Here is an 18,738-nt window from a genome sequence, read left to right on the forward strand (position 1 = left end):
GAAACTGGACGGCAGAGATGATGAACAAAAAAAACGTAAAATAATCTCTCTTATTGAGGAAGATTGAACTCTCATCTAGACAGTGCTGTTTCCCTATCAGACATATATATATATATATATATATATATTCTACTATATTAATGTGTGGGTGTACATCACTAGCTGGATACTATAGTACTGGGTAGTGTTATCCATAATAATACATCATCATTTATTAATTGACTTATATTTTGTAATCATCTAAATCCACAAAGTAACTAATGTTAGTAATGTTGTCAGTAGTGGAGTAAAAAGTACAATATTGGCTTCCAAAATGTAGTGGGGTAGAAATATATGTAGCATGAAATGATGGAAATACTCAAGTAAAGTAGCCTACAATTACCTCAAAATTGTACTAATGTAGCCTACAGGCTAACGTTACTTGAGTAAATGTAACTATAGTTACTTCCACCACTACCTTTATCACATTCTCTTAAAGGGCCATGCCAACCAAAATACAGCAGGGAGATATCTATGTCAAATAAGGCTTAAGTTTGTGGAATTATCGGCGTAAGGAAACACAATCAAGCTTTTAAGTAAGTAAGTAAGCAGAAAACATAGCACTACCATGGAGGAGTTACCTCTCCAGCCTTCAAACTTCTTCTCTCCTGATGCCTCAAGGAGCACCTGTCGTCCCGACATCCTTTGCGTGTCCAATATGGAAGAACTGGTGGTGGAGGTCCGTGGCTCCAACGGGGCTTATTACAAGGTAAATACCGCATTATCAATTCAGCATCAACACGATAGCCACGTTACACGATACAATATTTTAGTTGAAGTCTCACGGATCACGGCAACAGTTTCCAACTCGCTCTGAGCACACTAGCTGCTTGCCATTAGCTTGTACTAGCAATGCTAGCCAACGTTAGCTTGCTAATAGCAACGCTCGCTGGTCTTCGCCAGCTGTCACTTTTTAGCGACCTTTATTTATACTCAGAGTGGATAAAACAATATCTTATCTTCGATTATTGGAATATATAACCGATAAAGGCTTTTATTCATTTTACTAGTCGCTCGGTTGCAGCTTCACCGAGCTCAAAGTTAGCTAACTTGCTAGTTGCCTAAACTGTTGACGTCAAAAGATGTGGCTCAAGTAAACTGTGGTTAGCCGCTGTGTTGTAAAACATAGAACGTTACTGCCGATTGTAACTGTATGGCATTTATTCGGTTATGGGAGTTGTTGAACTGATATCAGAGCTGTTGATCATACAGCTTTCAAAATAGCGTTATGTGATGTTTAAGAAGCGCCGTGTCTGGTTATGTCCCGTTGAACTGCACCTACTCAACGGATGTCTATTATTTGATACTTCATCACGCCCAAGCTATTTTTTGTGTGTGTATGTGTGAGCCAGCTGTTCCTTGTCAATCCTGACCAGCTGGTATGCCAGAAAAGGGTCACTGATACCGTAGACTTAAAAGCTATTTCTAGACCTGCTGTCTGCAACAGTCTCCTTTTCTCCCATCTCTTCTACTGTGTGTTTCCTCTCCCCTTCTCTCGCCTCCTCTGCTACACTGCTCTCCTTTCTTTCTTTCTTTCTTTCTTTCATTTTCCTTTCCTCACCTCTATTACTCACATGACTCCTGCACTACTGTTTGATACTGTCCTCACTGCTTTTCTCTGTGTACCCAACCCTGGCTTTATGACTCATTTTGTCCACTTCCCTGCTTGTTTGTTGCACAGGCTGAATCATGAACTTCTATTAAAATGTATTGTAATTGACGCCCCACCTTCAAACAAGATAACCAGACAGCTTCAATTGTTTAAGCTCCTCAATACTTCTGATGTGTGTTCGTGGCCAGTCAATAAGCTTCTTTACAGCTAGTCTTGAAGTGTGTCACTGTGCAAAAGACAGTGTAAAACAATTCATACACCCAACTAGGGCTTTGTTAATTTATTGATTGATTTGCACATTATTTGTTTTAGTAATCACTAACATGCCCATTACAATTTCTCAGATCTCTCAAATTGTATGTTTAGTCTGACCCAGTTTGTGTAAAACCCAAAGATATCCAGTATACTATAATACATATATAATACATGACAAAGAATAGTGACTCATCCTCACGTTTGCGAAGCTGGAAACAGAGAATATTTAGGGTATTTTCTTTAAAAAATTACGAATAATTGATAACCTAAATAGTAACTAGCCTAATTGTTTTAGATTTACACTCGTCATTAGACATATTAATGTCCTTCTGTGACAAATTTGAGATTCAGAATCCTTTATTAATCCCACAACGGGTAAAAAAAAAAAGTACAAAAAAGACACTGTAAAGATAAAAAAAACAAATAAATAAATATAAGTAAATAGTAAGCTGTGGAATGGCTTTTAAAGCTTATTTTCAAATAAAAGAAGTCCACTTCATCCATGTGGTCTGAGGTCATGCAGATGCTTCGGTGTTATTTGCCCACGTTTTAAGATCCAACCAAAAACAGTAAAGAGTTAAATAGTTTTGTGTTTGATTCCCAAAAGCATTGAAAAGGTACATGAAAACTGTCTGTTAGTATCGAAAATCAGCAGCAGAAAAGCAGAGAACTTGCTTGAAAGTCAACTCTTTCTGTCCTGTACAGTCAGTGTAACTTAAATAGGTGGCACTTTACTCCAGTCAGCTGTAGTGTTATTATGCGGTTACCCTTGTCTGTGTGTCTCTGTGTCCTGTAGGGCGTTGTCAAAGATATCCACGATGACTCTCTCACCATTGCCTTTGAGAACAAGTGAGTCTCTCTTTCTCCTGTATTCCAGCTGTTTTTTTTTTTTTTTATAAAAACCTGTTGAACATTTTAAGACAAATGTAGGACCATGTTTTGAACAGGTAAGGAACTTGCCATCTTATTTTTCAGTTGGCAGCCAGAGCGCCAGGTGCCCTTCAATGATGTCAGGATGCCACCGCCCGCTGATGCCAAGAAGGAGATTGGAGAGGGCGAGGAGGTGGAGGTTAGGAGGACACATGAAGAGCTTTCTTTTTTTTCTTCACGTGTTTCCTTCCTTCCTTTATGTTTGTGTCTCACTCTGTCTCATCTTCATCTCCTGTCAGATCCTATCTAGAGCCAATGACCAGGAGCCTTGTGGTTGGTGGCTGGCTAAAGTCCGCATGATGAAGGGAGCTGTGAGTATAGTTCTTTATGAAGACACGTTTCTATAATATACACTCAATATTTACATGCAAATGAATGCTAACAGTATTCAATTATTACTGATACTCTATTGTAGCATTATTATCGTTAATTAAAATTCACCAACATTGCCGTTATCAATCTATAATACCTTGTAACTAGCAGTGCGTTGAGTGGAGAATGCTAATGTTTTTTGTTGTCTTGAAAACCGGCTTTTCACTAGTGTCACAATTTCTATATAATCAATATGCTAAAATTGAGTTATATTCAGTGTCTGTAGGTTTTATTTTGACACACTGATCCTGTCTGTCTTTTCAGTTCTATGTGATTGAGTATGCAGCCTGCGATGCCACCTACAATGAGATAGTGACCTTTGAGCGTCTGCGTCCAGTCAACACTAACAAGGCCATCACCAAGAACTCCTTTCACAAGTGCACTGTCCCTGTTCCTCAGGATCTACAAGAAGCGTATGTACAGCAACAGCATTAGGAAGGGACAAATCTTTAATTCACATGCCTTTTGTCTTCATAATTAACAATAAAATGCATATATACAATAGATTGTTTATTGCAGGTGTTACATATCGTCTGTACTTAGAGAGCTTTGCATTTCTCTTAAGATTTCTCCAATCCTAATCACCTGTCAGATGTAGCGGTAAACCATTTTTTTTTTTTACATTATGGCTTGAGAAGTTTAAAGTAATATGTTTTCCTTATATTACAGATGCCAGAATGAGAACGCCCATAAAGACTTTAAGAAAGCCGTGGGAGCCTGTCGCATCTCATACTGCCCCGAGACCAGCCAACTACTGATTGTGGTAACTGGCTTGCTGTAATCCTATGGTGACATTTGGATATTTATAACAGCATCTACTACTACTACTACTACTGATAAATCCTTCTTTTATTTGTGTGTCTAGTCTACCAATGAGACGACAGTGAAGCGTGTGTCTTTGCTGAGTGATATGCACCTGCGCAGCATCAGGACCAAGCTGCTGCTAATGTCACGCAACCACGAGGCCACAAAACACCTGGAGGTCAGTTGGTAACAAGAACACCGTTGGTCAGTCACCGTGGTGACCATAGACTGGAATCGCCCCCTGGTGGTTGGTTGCAGAATAGATCGTAAATCCCGCCTCCTCCATATTGGCGGAATGGACATGGACCAAACAAAAAGATCAATGTACACGTCAAATACATTTTTCCCAATGATGGTTTCTGTCATTTTAGGTAGTTCTTATCTCGCGTATGTTTGTTCAAGTGTACATTTTTCTTAGAAGTTTGGTTTTAATTAGTTATTTGATGCTATTAAAACCGGACGGGACTTTGACACGGTGGCTCCACCAGCTTTTATAGCAGCACTTATGGTGTTGGTCAGAGAAAAAGTACCGGTAAGGGAGTTGGTAGTAAAGAATGTTCTGGTGGGCTAAGTGACTTTGTTGTAATTACCTTTACAGAAATACCGGTAATACTGGTGATAAGTCATGGGAGTTAAATGGAATAATGTTTTTGACACTTTTTAAATAACTTTTAATATTGGTTAGTTTTGGCTGTAAAAATAAAGTTCAGGTAGTGTGAATTAATGAAAACCAAAAAATTAACAAATAACAAATCAAACTTTGCCCTTGTGTTTGTGCAGACGTCCAGACAGCTGGTGTCGTCCTTCCAGGAGGAGTTCATGGTGAGAACAGATCTGATGGGCCTGGCCATCGGCAGCCATGGCAGCAACATCCAGCAAGCACGGAAAGTTCAGGGTGTCACTGCCATTGACCTCGATGAGGAGACTGGCACCTTCAGGATTTATGGAGAGGTAGGGTGTTTTTTGCCTGAGTGTTGGTGGAGGCATGGGTGTCTCAAGGGGGGGAAAGGAATGAATGAACTGAGTCTTTACAACAAACCCTGTTAAGGGAAAACGTGTGGACGTGTTTAAACTTGTGTATATACTGACATAAGTGTGTGTCCACGTTAGGGGTGGAATGGTACACAGAAGTCACGGTTCGGTTCATACCTCGGTTCAGACATCACGGTTCGGTACAATGGAGGGAAAAGCAAAACAAAAATGCAGAAGGCAATTTTTTTTTTTATTTGTGCATGTCTCAGGCTGTACCACCTAGTGTCATCCAGTCTCTCCCCTGAGCTAGCTGCTAAGTAAGATGTAAACAATAAGTACCCCACATCATCTCTAACCTAACTCCATCTGTAACTTGTAAACAAAACAAGACAATCAGCTATAAATACAGCATCTCTTAGTTATGAAAGTGCAAATTACGTAGAATAATAACGAACAAAAAAATTCTACTTAGGCGAGACTTTCCCCGACGAAAGATAAAAGGAAGCATTCTTGCTATTAAGTGCGACAGGCATACCTTTGCCACATCCTTCATTTACCGGACCAGAGAAGCACGAGCGGCGCCGTGAAGTCTTCACACAGCAACCGGAGAGGATAGCACACAGCACTTACATTCACATTCAAGTCATTTCCACGCATTTTAAATGCTTGTTTTAGTCTAATTTTGTGTCCGCGTGGAGGTGAAGCATGTCCGCTCTGCACGGTGGCGGCTGGGCTCGGTTTCCGGATTTACAATCTTTGTGCACACGGCACCAGTCTGGTGCAGAGCGCATAAACCCAACGTGTTACTGTTTACCTCCCTGCAGTGTTTGTGTGTTTCAGATCAGACACGCGGGGCTACAGATTAGGTGTCCCTAAAGAAACTGCCTATCTAACAGTAGTTCCGCATTACATTTTTAATTAATTTGCACGCGAGTTTTATTTATTTTTATTCCGTGTAAATTCATGCACCGAACCGTGACGTCCGTACCGTTTCGGTTCAATATGAATACATGTCCCGTTCCACCCCTAGTCCATGTTGCATTCTTATACTTTTTTTTTTTTTTTTACACCGTGGTTGTGTTTTTGTTGAACGTTTTAGTGAGTTTGACCATTATCTTCCCATGATTAAGTGACTGTATTCGGTATGTAGAACATACAGATGCCTACTTTTGACGGTACATGCGTGTTGAACAAATAACAGATAAAGTCATCCTGTGTTATCTTTCAGACAGCGGAGGCAGTAAGGAAGGCCAGGAACTACCTGGAGTTTTTGGAGGACTCGGTCCAGGTGCCCAGGGCTCTCGTTGGTATGTTGACACACATTTACTCCCTGACCTGGAAATCCCCAAACTTGTGTTTACTGGGGGCAGTCGCAGGGCAGTGGAAATATCAGATGCTCAATACTTTGGCCATGATAGTGGTGCCACATTACAGACAATTGTGTGACACATTTCAAGGCATCTAATAATCATTAGAACAGCTGTGCAACTCCTTCATATACCATAGTTATTTACCTCATTATGAACTGATTTCAGTTTCATTAGTTCATTATCTCTTTGACTTGCAACTGTGTTTCATCATTACTGGTCACCCTCTCATCTTTTCCCTGCTCCATGTCTCCAGGCAAAGTGATTGGTAAGAACGGTAAGGTCATCCAGGAGATTGTGGATAAGTCCGGTGTGGTAAGGGTCAGGATCGAAGGAGACAATGACAACAAGCAGCCCCGACAGGAAGTAAGCCTGCTATTGCCACATCTTTACTGCTGCTGAAAAAGCTGCTTGTAGAGCACTGATAAAAGTCACTTGTTTGGTTTTGTTCTAGCCAACAACAAAAAAATGTAGACACTTTTCACTTGGTTTAGTCAGTCCCATACTAACATATGTGTTGTCTTTTTGTGTTTTGTTGACACAGGGAATGGTCCCATTCACCTTTGTCGGTACTAAGGAGAGTATTGGCAATGTTCAGGTCTTGCTGGAGTACCACATCTCTTACCTCAATGTAAGAATATCTACAGTATGTATATATATATGTTTGTGTGTGTGCTGAATAGGGGAAAAAGGGCTTGTTTTTCAATGCATGTGAGTGTATGTTTTGGCCAATTCTTTGCTTTCGCTCTATAGCAACTCCATGTAACTTTTCCCGCTTTAGGTCCCCCTACAGGTTGGAAGCGGAATTGTCTATTACATTACATTGTCCAGTTCATTCGAACTACAGATCCGCTACCCGATCTGGCAAACTTGCATAATGTAATGTAATGGACAATTCCGCTTCCAACCTGTAGGGGGACCGAAGCGGGACAAGTTACATAGTGTTGCTTTAATGCATTTTCTGGACAACCAGTGTTTCATTCAGTTGGCAGCATGAAGTGGCACAATGGACACATGTTGGAATCATTTCCATACAGAATGTATCAGTAATTATGAATTATTTAATATGAATAATAAACACCTTAGGATTTCTCATTCAAAATATACAAGAATTATCAGCATTTTCTGGCCATCATCTAGTCACAAAATTAAATATGAGAGGAAAAGCATCAGGATCTGTCAGACTCGGAGATTCTGACTCACGAGATGACAGTGGCTGATTTGTCACAGTGTAGGTTTTGTGGTAAATAAGGCAAAGCAGCCTGTTGCAGCATCAGAAAAACAACAAATCTTGAATTGTGAATTTCACTGTGTATAAGTTTTGCACTTTGTATGTATGTATGTGTGTGTCCTGTGCATGTTTTGTGCTGTGTTGGTGCTCTGTGTGTGTTTGTTTTGCACGGTGTGTGTGTGTGTAGGAGATGGTGGAGCTTCTTGCGGAAGGCCAGCAGCTAGAGGAAGAGCTGAGGCAGATTGTGGATTATACACAGGGAAGCAGCCTAGCAAGATTCAGAATATGCAACACAAGGCACAATGGATGCGATGTAGATGTGTGTATGATGATTACGCATGTGTATCCAGTGATGACCCTTCATAAGAAAAAAAATACATTTCTCAGAGATTTGCTTGATTTTCTGAAACAATAGAAAGATTTTCTATTTTTCCGTTTTAGTATAATTTCCCTTCTCTTTATTCTTACCATTTCCCCTCTAGGAAGTTGAGCAGCTCCGTCTGGAGAGGATGCAGATTGATGAACAGTTACGTCAGATTACCCAGGGTCACCGCCCAGGTGACAGAGAGAAAGGCGAGAGAGGGGAAAGAGGAGGAGGAGGGTATAATACAGATAACAGTGCCAATGCCTCCTCTACCTCTTTACATGGCAGTCGCTCCTACAACGGTCGAGGGCGTGGGCGCCGAGGCCACGGCTACAGCACTGGATATGGTACTCACCTTTAAAATCAAATATTCAACAAAAAATAATTCGCTTATTTGCTGCCAGATATTGCGGTGTTAAAAATTGTGCCATTTCTGCAAGAAATCAGAAACAAAACTGCACGTCAGGAGTCATAATTTCTGGACAAAAAGAAGGATCCAACTGTGCCCCAGAATTTTAACATTTGTCCTTTCTGTGTGGCGGTCTCTCTCTTTTGTGTTTTGGTTGATTCTTCCAGGCACCAACTCCGAGCAGTCCAACGCCTCTGAGACAGATTCAGAGCGCAGGGAGGAGCTCAGTGACTGGTCTCTTGCTGTAGAGGACCAGGAAAGGTGATACCCAATGATGGACAAAATGTGTAGCTGTTTTCATTTTGTGGTGGTAGCTGTGTCTTTGCTACAAACCTGCACTTACACATTTTATCGATTGACTGACTGACTGACTGACTGACTTGCAGGGAGAGGGAGAGGGAGAGAGGATCACGACCACAAAGAGATGGCCGCAGGAGGCCTGGACCCGGCAGAGGTCGAGGAGGGCCTGGAGGACGGGGGAGAGGAGGAAGAGGAGGATACAACAGCTCTGGTAAAATTCACTCTTGTATGATATAAAAATAGGGACACGAAAATACCCCTTAAAAAAAACCCTCTCATTTGGTAGTTTGACTGTAAAAATATATATCATTTCTGGTAATCTGACTCTGCAGCAGGGCCTCGGGACCATGAGGATAACCACGCCTACGGAGCCGCTGAGACAAACACTGAGACAGACCAGACAGCTGATACAGATGCTAGCGAGTCCAATTTGCCGGCAAACCGCCGCAGGAGATCTCGACGGCGCAGAACCGACGAGGACACCACACTGATGGATGGCATGAGCGAGTCAGACAACGCCTCCATGAGTGAAAATGGAATAGGTAGGGAAGTCACATTATTTGGAAAGATCATTTCACAAGACTTCTTCATGCACACACAAACTCAAACAGTGCATACATGTAAAACATTATTGTCAGAGTACATTAGTCACAAAACAGCCAGTGCTAGCAGAAAGTCTGTCATACTTTTTTTTTAGCGCTAACGTTAGTGCTGTTTTTAGCTGTCGGAGCTGTGCAGAATGTGCAGCAGTGCATCACTTCTCATTTTAAGTGTTAAAGGAGCCTGTGCAGTTCAAAGACAGATCTGTGGTGTAAATGGCAATTTAAGCCCCAAATCCCTCTCTTTGTGATGACCTAACACCCTTAGATGACTCAGAAGCTAAACCTCAGCGACGTAACCGTAGTCGACGCCGCCACATCCGCCTGCCTGAGGAGAGGCAGCCAGGTAACCATGGCAACTGATGGTATCCCTTCCCCTGAACAGTGCTCCTAATGGCTTGGCTAAAAAGTTGCCCACCAGGCGTGTTTTTTTTTTTCTTTTCTTTGTGTGACGCCAACAACATACTAAACCATAAAGTTCTTAAAATTGTGTAGATCTCTTTAATCACATGGTAATTGAGTGTTGCTTGCTTTTGCTAAATGATTGGATGTGGTTGGTTGACTGACTGGCCTAAACTGTCCACGCTGGTTTGCTGTGCCAATTGAAAGTATACAAGTAGCAATACTTTTTCATTAACACCTAGGCTACCGCTAGTTTGTTTTCACGTTGTCAGGCTCTCAGTGGCAGTCCTGGTTTGTGTGGTGTGTCATAGTAAGCCTGACCTCTAACTTACCTTTCTGTGATGTTGTCAAGTATAGGTGGCGTCCAGTTAGGCTACTGTATTCTGCAAGAAGAAGTACTGTTTGGAGAGTCTAAAAGTGCTGTAAAGCTCCTTTCAGACTGCCAGACAGGATCTAGTGTAACATTTCTCAAAACTGTCAAAACATGCTTACTTTCCACCGCAGTTGGCCAACAATGGGCCAAATGTGAAAACATATTTTCTCTTCATTCCTCATTTGCAACGTCTGCTACTGTCCATGTGTCCTACTAAACCAAAAGGGGTATGAAGTGTGAAATCAATATTGTCAATAAGTTCTGAAGGGGTGGGACAGATATGCTCATTTTCACAGCACTGAGAGAACACTTTAGTTTCTGTTATTTGAAGAAAAATATTTTTTTTTCTCTGTTGTCTGTACAGTGACAGTGGCTGACTACATATCCCGGGCTGAATCTCAGAGCAGACAGATGACGACCACCAAGGACACCAAGAAAAACAAGGATGTGGTTAGTACCTTAATATCATGTATTAATACATTGTTAGCAGAATCACAGTTAACCTTTTGAGAAGTCTCTTGGACTTTTTTTCTACTTCTGAATGTAGATGCTGCTTCATGAAATGTTCTTTTTCTTAAATGAACACGCCGACTTATTGGGACTTTAGCTTATTCACCGTAACCCCCAGAGACAGATAGGTCCATACATACCCTTCTCATTTCCGTGTGTTGTAACTCTTGTCACTACCCGATTGTGAGTCCAGTGCAGATGTGAGTTGCGCATGTTCAGATTTAAACAGTTACGGCATAACGGGTCATATTGAAATTTGAGAAATCCATAAAATAATAAACTTTTCTCATTACAAACAATAACAGAAGACGGAAATCATTTCAAAAACGTTTTAGCTATCTATGATTGTTTGATTGCTAACGTTAGCTCAAAACGCCATTCAAGTGACAGCCTTTGTTGTGTTTGATTGCTAACTTGTAGCCAGCAGTGAACAAACTTCGTTATGTAGGTCCATTTTTATTGTATTGACATTACAGAAGTCTCTCGTTAGCAGGTTCTTGTAGGCTACTCGTCGCAAAGTGACACATGCGCAACTCACATTTGCACTCGACTCACATCGGGTAGTGACAACTCTGTCTGACGCACCCACCGCTAGCCTTGTTTAGTACAGATCCTGGAGGTAACCGGCTCCAACTAGCCTACTGCCCCCAATAAGTGACAAAATAACGCCAACATTTTCCTATTTACATGTTGTGATTTGTATAGTCACAGCGTGTACAAATAACAAGGTCACATGACACGTGATATTACTCCAACTCTGAGCGAACTCTCTGCTCCTCACCACGGGGCTTCTCAGGTGCTGCGAGCAAATCACTCCGCCCAAGTAGCAGAAGTAGCACTGCTTCGCCTTTCTGAGAATATAGTTCCCAGTTTATATAGGGTTAGAAGATGGTTGTGTCTCATGTGACCTTGTTATTTGTACACGCTGTGACTATATAAATCACACTGTGTAAATAGGAACATGTTGGCGTTATGTTGTCACTTATTCGGAGCAGTAGGCTACTTGGAACCGATTACCTTCAGGATCCACGCTAGGCTAAGCTACCGGTGGAACCGTCAGGCAGTTACAATACGCACAGAGATGAGCAGGGTATGTATGGACTTATCTAACTCTGGGGGAGACGGTGAATAAGCTAAAGTCCCAATAAGTCATTGTGTTCCTTTTAATGGTGAAATGTTTGAATACATTTGAAGTACATTATTTGTCCGTCCCACATTTGTTTCCAGGGTCAGGTGGATGCCATTGCTGAGGACAGCCCACCGTCTGCCCCAGCAACCACCAATGGTTCTAACAACGATGCTGCCATCAGTAAAGGCAGCAATGCCACTGGAGCTTCCGCCAAAATCTCCTACAAGGGGGACTCTAACCCGCAACCTGTTGTTAACGGACTCTCCTAGTCAGACCTGAGCAAAGGAAATGGTTTCAAATATTTTCAATTCTTTGGCTGCACTTGATTTAATCTCCCAGTCTCTGGAGCAGCCTTTAAAGTGAAACATTTAAACACAACAAGCACTGTTCATTTTTTATTTTATTTTACAAGTATTTGAAACCTGCTTCACTACGCAAGTTTTAGAGGTCTGAACCTTAACCTCCCCTTTACACACTTGTTCTGTCCAACTATTCATTTTACTACAGTTTTTTTAACAATAGTTCTTCCTGTATGAGCTTGCCAAAGATAGTCAAACACACACAGACTTACAGACATATACCTAACTGTACTTTTTGGTCCACTCTTCATTGAGAGCTCAGGGAGAGGTTGGACTGAATGCAGTATTTCTAAAATGCAGACAGGGATTCCACTCAAACCCATACTATGGTATGAATGCAGTTTTTGTTTTTTTTATCAGTACAAATATTATCATAGGAGGATTTTAGAGCAGGAATGAGTCTGCCTTTAACCAGGTGGACTCAGAAAGCTGCTTCCACAACCTTTTTCAGGATGTTTTGTGTATCTGAAGTAGTTTGTAAATTACATTTTCTGCATGAGCGCTACCACAGTGCAGATAGGTTTGTTGGAATCCCAAGTATGTTTGACATACATGTGTTCATCTGTTGTGCCTTGAGAGTAGATTCAACATGTTGTTGCCTGGCTCTGTACACCATCTGAAATCTTTTCACTTATTTCTGTGTTACTTGGTCACCACCGCCTGCCACAGTTGAACCAGATGAGCTGCCTCCTTGCTGTGCTATATATACCCTTATGGCACTGGAGGCAAACACTGAAAGACACTGAATGGATTTCAGAGGCATATCTTTAAAATCAGGTGTGTCTATTCTTAATGTTTGTGGGGGAAATGAGTCCAGTTATTCTTTATATATATATATATATATATATGTATCTGTTGAGGGGTTTGACATTAGCTGCTTTCTGTTTTTCAATATGCAACCACTTTGGTCATACAAGAAATGTTATTACAGCGTGTCTGGAAGAGAAACAAATAATAGAAGAGTTGTTTTCTTTGCACTGAAACATAACCTTTTTCTGTCAAAAAGTTGATTGTAGTTGAGTCTGGAAACTGGCATGTTACTGTTAAGTGCTGGACAAAGATGTAGCCATCAGTGCTGGGTTTCCTGGAAACATCTCATTGATAAATATTTAATCAAATACATAACAAGAGGGATACTGCGTGTTGTTTCCCACCAGAAATTTTAAAAGAAAAGAAAGGTTAATATCCCCTTTTACATGCCCACTATTGGAAAAGTCCTGTTTTGATTATCATGGTGTTAAGATGTTTCTGGAAAACCAAGCCCAGGTCACGGTGATGTCATTTTCATGGTTCTTCCACAGATTGACTGGCTGGAAACTGGTCATGACTGTTCCACTAAGGAAGGAGATTTATTTGGTTTATTTATTTAAAAATGTACAGTATTTAAAAAAAAAAAAAAAAAAAAAAAAAAAAGCAAAAACAAGAGAATCTTTTCTTTTTCTTGACACTAAAATATGCGTTACCTAAGGTTTTCTTTTGAGACAACTGACAATTTGGACTATTGAGAGTTGTGACACCCCAAGTGTTTTTGTTGGGTCAACTACAGTATTTTTTTCTTCTTTTTTTTTAAGGATCATTCTGGTTGGTTGATGTGCAATATGTTTTGTATGCAGGTAGTTCTTAAATAAACTTGATCTTCCATGTAGATCTAAAACTCAACTGTGTCTGCCTCTCTTAAGAAATGACAAAAGTTAAAAATAGTGCTCTGTTGTCATCTGCAGTACTTTTTTGTACCTAAAAGAGTGAATGTTCTCTAAATCTGACTGTTACACAAATATACAGGAGCATTTTAAGTTTCTGTTAACACATTTCAGTATTAGCCACACGCTTATCAGAGCTATATTAAATCACTGCTACAGCAAATGGTTAATCCAAAGCTTCACTGTTAGAGAGCTCTCTAGTATACAGTGGCACTCATAAGTTTATGAATACATGCTGAAGTTGACTAAAAAGAGGAATACAAAAATCATCTTTTGGAAATGAGGAAAAATCCAACCATTAAGTACACCAATTTTCTTTGTGAATGAATAATGTATCGTAAATAAATAAATGTTCTTCCTTAAAATACAGGGGGCATAAGTGAGTACACCCCTATGTTAAATTCCCATAGAGGCAAGCGGATTTTTATTTTTAAAGGCCAGTTATTTCATGGATCCAGGATACTATGCATCCTGATAAAGTTCCCTTGGCCTTTGGAATTAAAATAGCCCCACATCATCACATACCATTCACCATACCTAGAGATTGGCATGGGGTACTTTCCATAAGATCATCTCTCAATGCAAATCAAACCAGCTATTAGGCTAACTGAAATAAAACCATGCCAATCTCTAGGTATGGTGAAGGGTATGTGATGATGTGGGGCTATTTTAATTCCAAAGGCCAAGGGAACTTTATTAGGATGCATAGTATCCTGGATCCATGAAATAACTGGCCTTTAAAAATAAAAATCTGCCTGCCTCTATGGGAATTTAACATATGTTACTTATGCCCCCTGTATTTTAAGGAGGAACATTTATTTATTTACGATACATTATTCATTCACAAAGAAAATTTGTGTCCTTAAAGGTTGGATTTTTCCTCTTTTTTTTAATTAAGGCATTAAGATCAATTTCCTAAAGATGATTTTTTTATTCCTCTTTTTAGTCAACTTTAGCATGGGTTCATAAACTTATGAGTGCCACTGTATGTGGTCTGTGTAACTCACCCTAAGCTTTGAGTAAACAATTAAAAGCAAACAACACTTTCATTGTACATATGAGAATAAGTGTATTGTTTTAAGACACTTTTAAAAATGTGAATCATTTTTTTTCAAGTTCCACATTCAACATTTTCTGAAGAGCACACAAAATCTACAATACAACATAATAATGAGGGAGAACTTCATTAACAATTTATATACAGTGTGATTTTATTTGAGAATCCGTTACAAAAGTCTGCTAATCGCTTAAGTCAGTCAGTGCAACAGCATGGATAAGCCGGCATGTTCTATTTCTTTGTCTGGGCGTCCATTAAATCCTTTGCTTCATTTATCTTCGCTGCAAGATAGGGAGATCCACCTGCGACACACACACGCACACACAGTTAGATTTTGTGCATTCTAACAACATAGTGAAAAAAATAAATAATTGTCATTTCCGTTGTGGGATTAATAAAGTATATATTATTATTATTATTTTGGAAAATAAATAAACTAAGTACATTTTTGCGATTATGCCTCATTACCTATTTAGAATGGACTAAAACCTGTCCAAGAGTTTTGCCATTATATTGATTTTTCTGGTACGCTCTGAAGTTTACATTTAGCTCCTGGCAAATAAAGTAAATTGGGTAACAAGTAATCTCTTACCGGAAAAGTAACACTTGAAACAGATAAATGCAGTGTACTGTAGATACAATGTTTATTTACTCTATAAGTCTCCTGAGCACTTTAATGTAACACTACGGTGTCTATAGGAATCTATAGGAACAGATGGGGAACTTTAAAGGTCCTATGACATGCTGCTTTTTGGATGCTTTTATATAGGCTTTAGTGGTCCCCTAATACTGTATCTGAAGTCTCTTTTATATAGGCCTTAGTGGTCCCCTAATACTGTATGTGAAGTCTCTTTTATATAGGCCTTAGTGGTCCCCTAATACTGTATGTGAAGTCTCTTTTATATAGGCCTTAGTGGTCCCCTAATACTGTATCTGAAGTCTCTTTTATATAGGCCTTAGTGGTCCCCTAATACTGTATCTGAAGTCTCTTTTATATAGACCTTAGTGGTCCCCTAATACTGTATGTGAAGTCTCTTTTATATAGGCCTTAGTGGTCCCCTAATACTGTATGTGAAGTCTCTTTTATATAGGCCTTAGTGGTCCCCTAATACTGTATCTGAAGTCTCTTTCCCGAAATTAAGCTTTGGTGCAGAATTACAGCCACTAGAGCCAGTCCCACAATGAGCTTCCCTTAGGATGTGCCATTTCTTAGTCTGTAGCTTTAAATGCTATTGAGGAGGAGAGAGGGGGGGGCAATGTGGAGGGTGGGGGTGTAGCCTTGACCAACTGCCACTTTGCTTGTTTGCAAGCCATGATGTCTCTCTCATGGGTGGGCCAAATTCTCTGGGCGGGTAAAGCAGAGAAAGGGGAGGTAACCTTGCCCCTTATGACCTCATAAGGAGCAGATTCCAGATCGGCCCATCTGAGCTTTCATTTTCTCAAAGGCAGAGCAGGATACCCAGGGCTCGGTTTACACCTATCACCATTTCTAGCCACTGGGGGACCATAGGCAGGCTGGGGGAACTCACATTAATGTTAAAAAACCTCATAAAGTGAAATTTTGCCATGGGACCTTTAAAAGCCTCACTTACCTCTATCTGGATGGTTCAGGATCATCAGTCTTCTATGTGCCTCTCTGATCTTATTCGGGTTAGCTGTGGGACTGCAAGAGAACAGTGATACAACAGTGAATTATTTTCGTTATCAGTGTGAATAATCTCTGCTGTAATGGAGAGTACAGTGAAAGACAACAGCAAGATAGGTTTAACATGCAGCATCCCTTTACCTATGTGATGTACAGTAACGTGCAACTGGTGGACTTAACTGAGGCCCAGTGCTTAGTGGTGGAAAGAGTGTCCACATACCTGACACCCAAAACCAGGGAAGCTTCTCTCTTTGTCATCTTAGGATCAAATCCTCCTCGATAGTACCCTCCTCCAAAAGCCTGCAACAAAAAGGTACAGCTCGACACGATGGGTCTGCCAACTGATCCTTGCTTGGAAAAACACTTATTAAATGTAAAGTGAGAGATCAGAGGTATCTAGCACGTATACCTTCATTGGGAGATTAACTTATTGTGTGCATGTTTACCGTCTTAGGGAAACTCTGAAGGGCCAGTTTCACCTGAGGCTCCATCTGCCTCACGGCCTGCATGGCATAGCGACCTGAGAGACAAATAAGTTGGGAAGCATGCAGTATATTTACATCACCTGATATGGATATCTGTGGGATTGTCTCTATCAATTCATTTTTATTCAAGCACTAATGCGGACTGTATTTTTTTAGACTGGGAGATATGTTTAAAGTCAATACCATTAATAAGAATATCATTCCAAGACCAATATGTATGATATGGCAAATGTATGCAAAATGACATATTAAGTATTCCAATTGATGGTCCATGTAATGAACTGTACTCCACTGTTGCGCATTACATCAGGGCAACTTTTAAAACATATAAAAAAAAGTTACTCATTATGTTAGATTTGAATTACAATTTGCTTTAAATAATTGGTTTCAAAAGAAATGTGTAATGATAACCAATGTGACCGTATTATGACAATAGTATTGCATAGATATTAATGAATTACAATACTGAATTATTGCTCACCCTTTTTTAATAATATAAAAAACTGCTGCAGGCATTGTAAAGGAAATGCTGCAGTGCTCTTAAAGGTGAGTTATCTGATATAAACACTTCTGGTACTTCTTTTACTTTCTGCATTTTATGTTTTTATTGTTAGTTTTTAGTTTACAATAGTTTTTAATAATTTGGTTTGACTGTATTGCTAGTTTTAGAGCTTTTCTTCAATGTGAAGCACTACCGTTAAATCCTTAGTTAGACTTCAGGACTTCACTTCAGACAATGTCTGTCAGCTTTAAACTAGTAGTCGCTTCAAGGTGATTGGTCACACCACTGAAGAACTAATGCTCACTTTAATAACTTTTCCACATTCTCTGTCAAGGTGAGTAACATATGTATCAGCATGACAGAAACATTAGCTTTTATGAGAGTTACTTGCCATACTTCGGGTTCCCCTAAGCAGGCTCCACCATCGACATTCCTTTGTCCCACTGTCCATTAAAGCCCTAAACTCTTTCAATCACCTAGGCCGTAGCTAGCTGCCCTTCTTGTTGTTGATCACTGTTTATATCTTGTATTGTGTGTTTGTACTTTTCTGATGTAGATGGGCATGTGCATTTTTACTGCTGTTTTTGCTGTGATTTTGTTCTGCAGACACTGTGATGTCAAAGGCAAATTCCCTATTGGGACGATAATGTCTATCTTATTTTATCTTACTCACCTGCAAATCCAGCTGCTGCCAGAGCCAGTCCCACTGCCACCATGGAACTGGCCTGGAGATTGACAGAGAGAGAGAGAGGGAAATCAGAAAAACATTATGAGGATACACAGATAATCACCAGCACCAACTAAGTTAACAACCTGGATTGTAAACAGATGGGACATGACCAAGCTGTCGCATATTGAGAAGCCTAAGCAAGTAACGTTAGCTACGTTTATTTCAAACCACGATTGGTGATCTCTTACCACACTGACGTCGGTTAGCTGGCTAATCAATGCGGTAAAGTAAACGTTTTGTAAGTTTGGTCACGTCGCGACGGTCGTGTTGGGTCATGCAGTCGAGTACAGCTAGCATTAGCTTAGCCGTTTAGAATTAACGTTAAATAACTTTTCGGCAGACTCCCGGTCATGCAATCGTTGTCAGATTATCGTTACAGTTAGTAAATACCAAGTCCCACCTACCATGTCTGTGTGTTACGTTCCGTTTCTGCTGAAGATCAGGATCATAACTTTTGACCTCTCATGTTTTCGTCGCTCAAGCAAGCGTGCATGTGTTTGTGCCGTAAATGGCGGAGAACTGTCGTAAAGCGTTGCTATGGTCAGAGACGGTTGACATCCGCTGGTCCCTCTTCGCTCCTCCCCCGGTCAGG

The 18,738-nt window shown here is 40.3% G+C and overlaps 2 protein-coding genes across 11 annotated transcripts; one reads left to right on the forward strand and one right to left on the reverse strand.

Moving 5' to 3' along the window:
* Positions 1–486: 486 nt before the first annotated feature.
* fxr1 (fragile X mental retardation, autosomal homolog 1) lies at positions 487–13,686 on the forward strand. Of its 9 annotated transcripts, none has more exons than XM_031282471.2 (19): positions 487–748; positions 2,703–2,755; positions 2,882–2,975; positions 3,076–3,147; positions 3,473–3,621; positions 3,878–3,971; positions 4,074–4,190; positions 4,793–4,963; positions 6,213–6,291; positions 6,608–6,717; positions 6,887–6,982; positions 7,770–7,901; positions 8,065–8,293; positions 8,523–8,616; positions 8,742–8,866; positions 8,988–9,197; positions 9,523–9,600; positions 10,394–10,479; positions 11,767–13,686. In XM_031282471.2, the coding sequence occupies exons 1-19, from the start codon at positions 608–610 to the stop codon at positions 11,935–11,937; spliced, it is 2,301 nt and encodes a 766-aa protein (XP_031138331.1). In that variant the 5' UTR covers positions 487–607; the 3' UTR covers positions 11,938–13,686. The 9 variants fall into 9 exon arrangements, with proteins under 9 accessions (XP_031138331.1, XP_031138334.2, XP_031138333.2 ...); XM_031282474.2 differs by having other exon boundaries at positions 8,748–8,866; XM_031282473.2 differs by having other exon boundaries at positions 6,890–6,982.
* A 1,227-nt stretch (positions 13,687–14,913) lies between these two features.
* dnajc19 (DnaJ (Hsp40) homolog, subfamily C, member 19) lies at positions 14,914–18,717 on the reverse strand. Of its 2 annotated transcripts, none has more exons than XM_031282338.2 (6): positions 18,551–18,717; positions 18,090–18,141; positions 16,876–16,949; positions 16,650–16,729; positions 16,377–16,447; positions 14,914–15,086 (listed from the first exon to the last, which is right to left on the reverse strand). In XM_031282338.2, the coding sequence occupies exons 1-6, from the start codon at positions 18,551–18,553 to the stop codon at positions 15,016–15,018; spliced, it is 351 nt and encodes a 116-aa protein (XP_031138198.1). In that variant the 5' UTR covers positions 18,554–18,717; the 3' UTR covers positions 14,914–15,015. The 2 variants fall into 2 exon arrangements, with proteins under 2 accessions (XP_031138198.1, XP_031138199.1); XM_031282339.2 differs by having other exon boundaries at positions 18,335–18,716.
* Between the last annotated feature and the right edge of the window lie 21 nt (positions 18,718–18,738).

This window comes from Sander lucioperca, chromosome 11 (genome assembly GCF_008315115.2).
Source record: "Sander lucioperca isolate FBNREF2018 chromosome 11, SLUC_FBN_1.2, whole genome shotgun sequence".
Classification (NCBI taxonomy): domain Eukaryota; kingdom Metazoa; phylum Chordata; class Actinopteri; order Perciformes; family Percidae; genus Sander; species Sander lucioperca.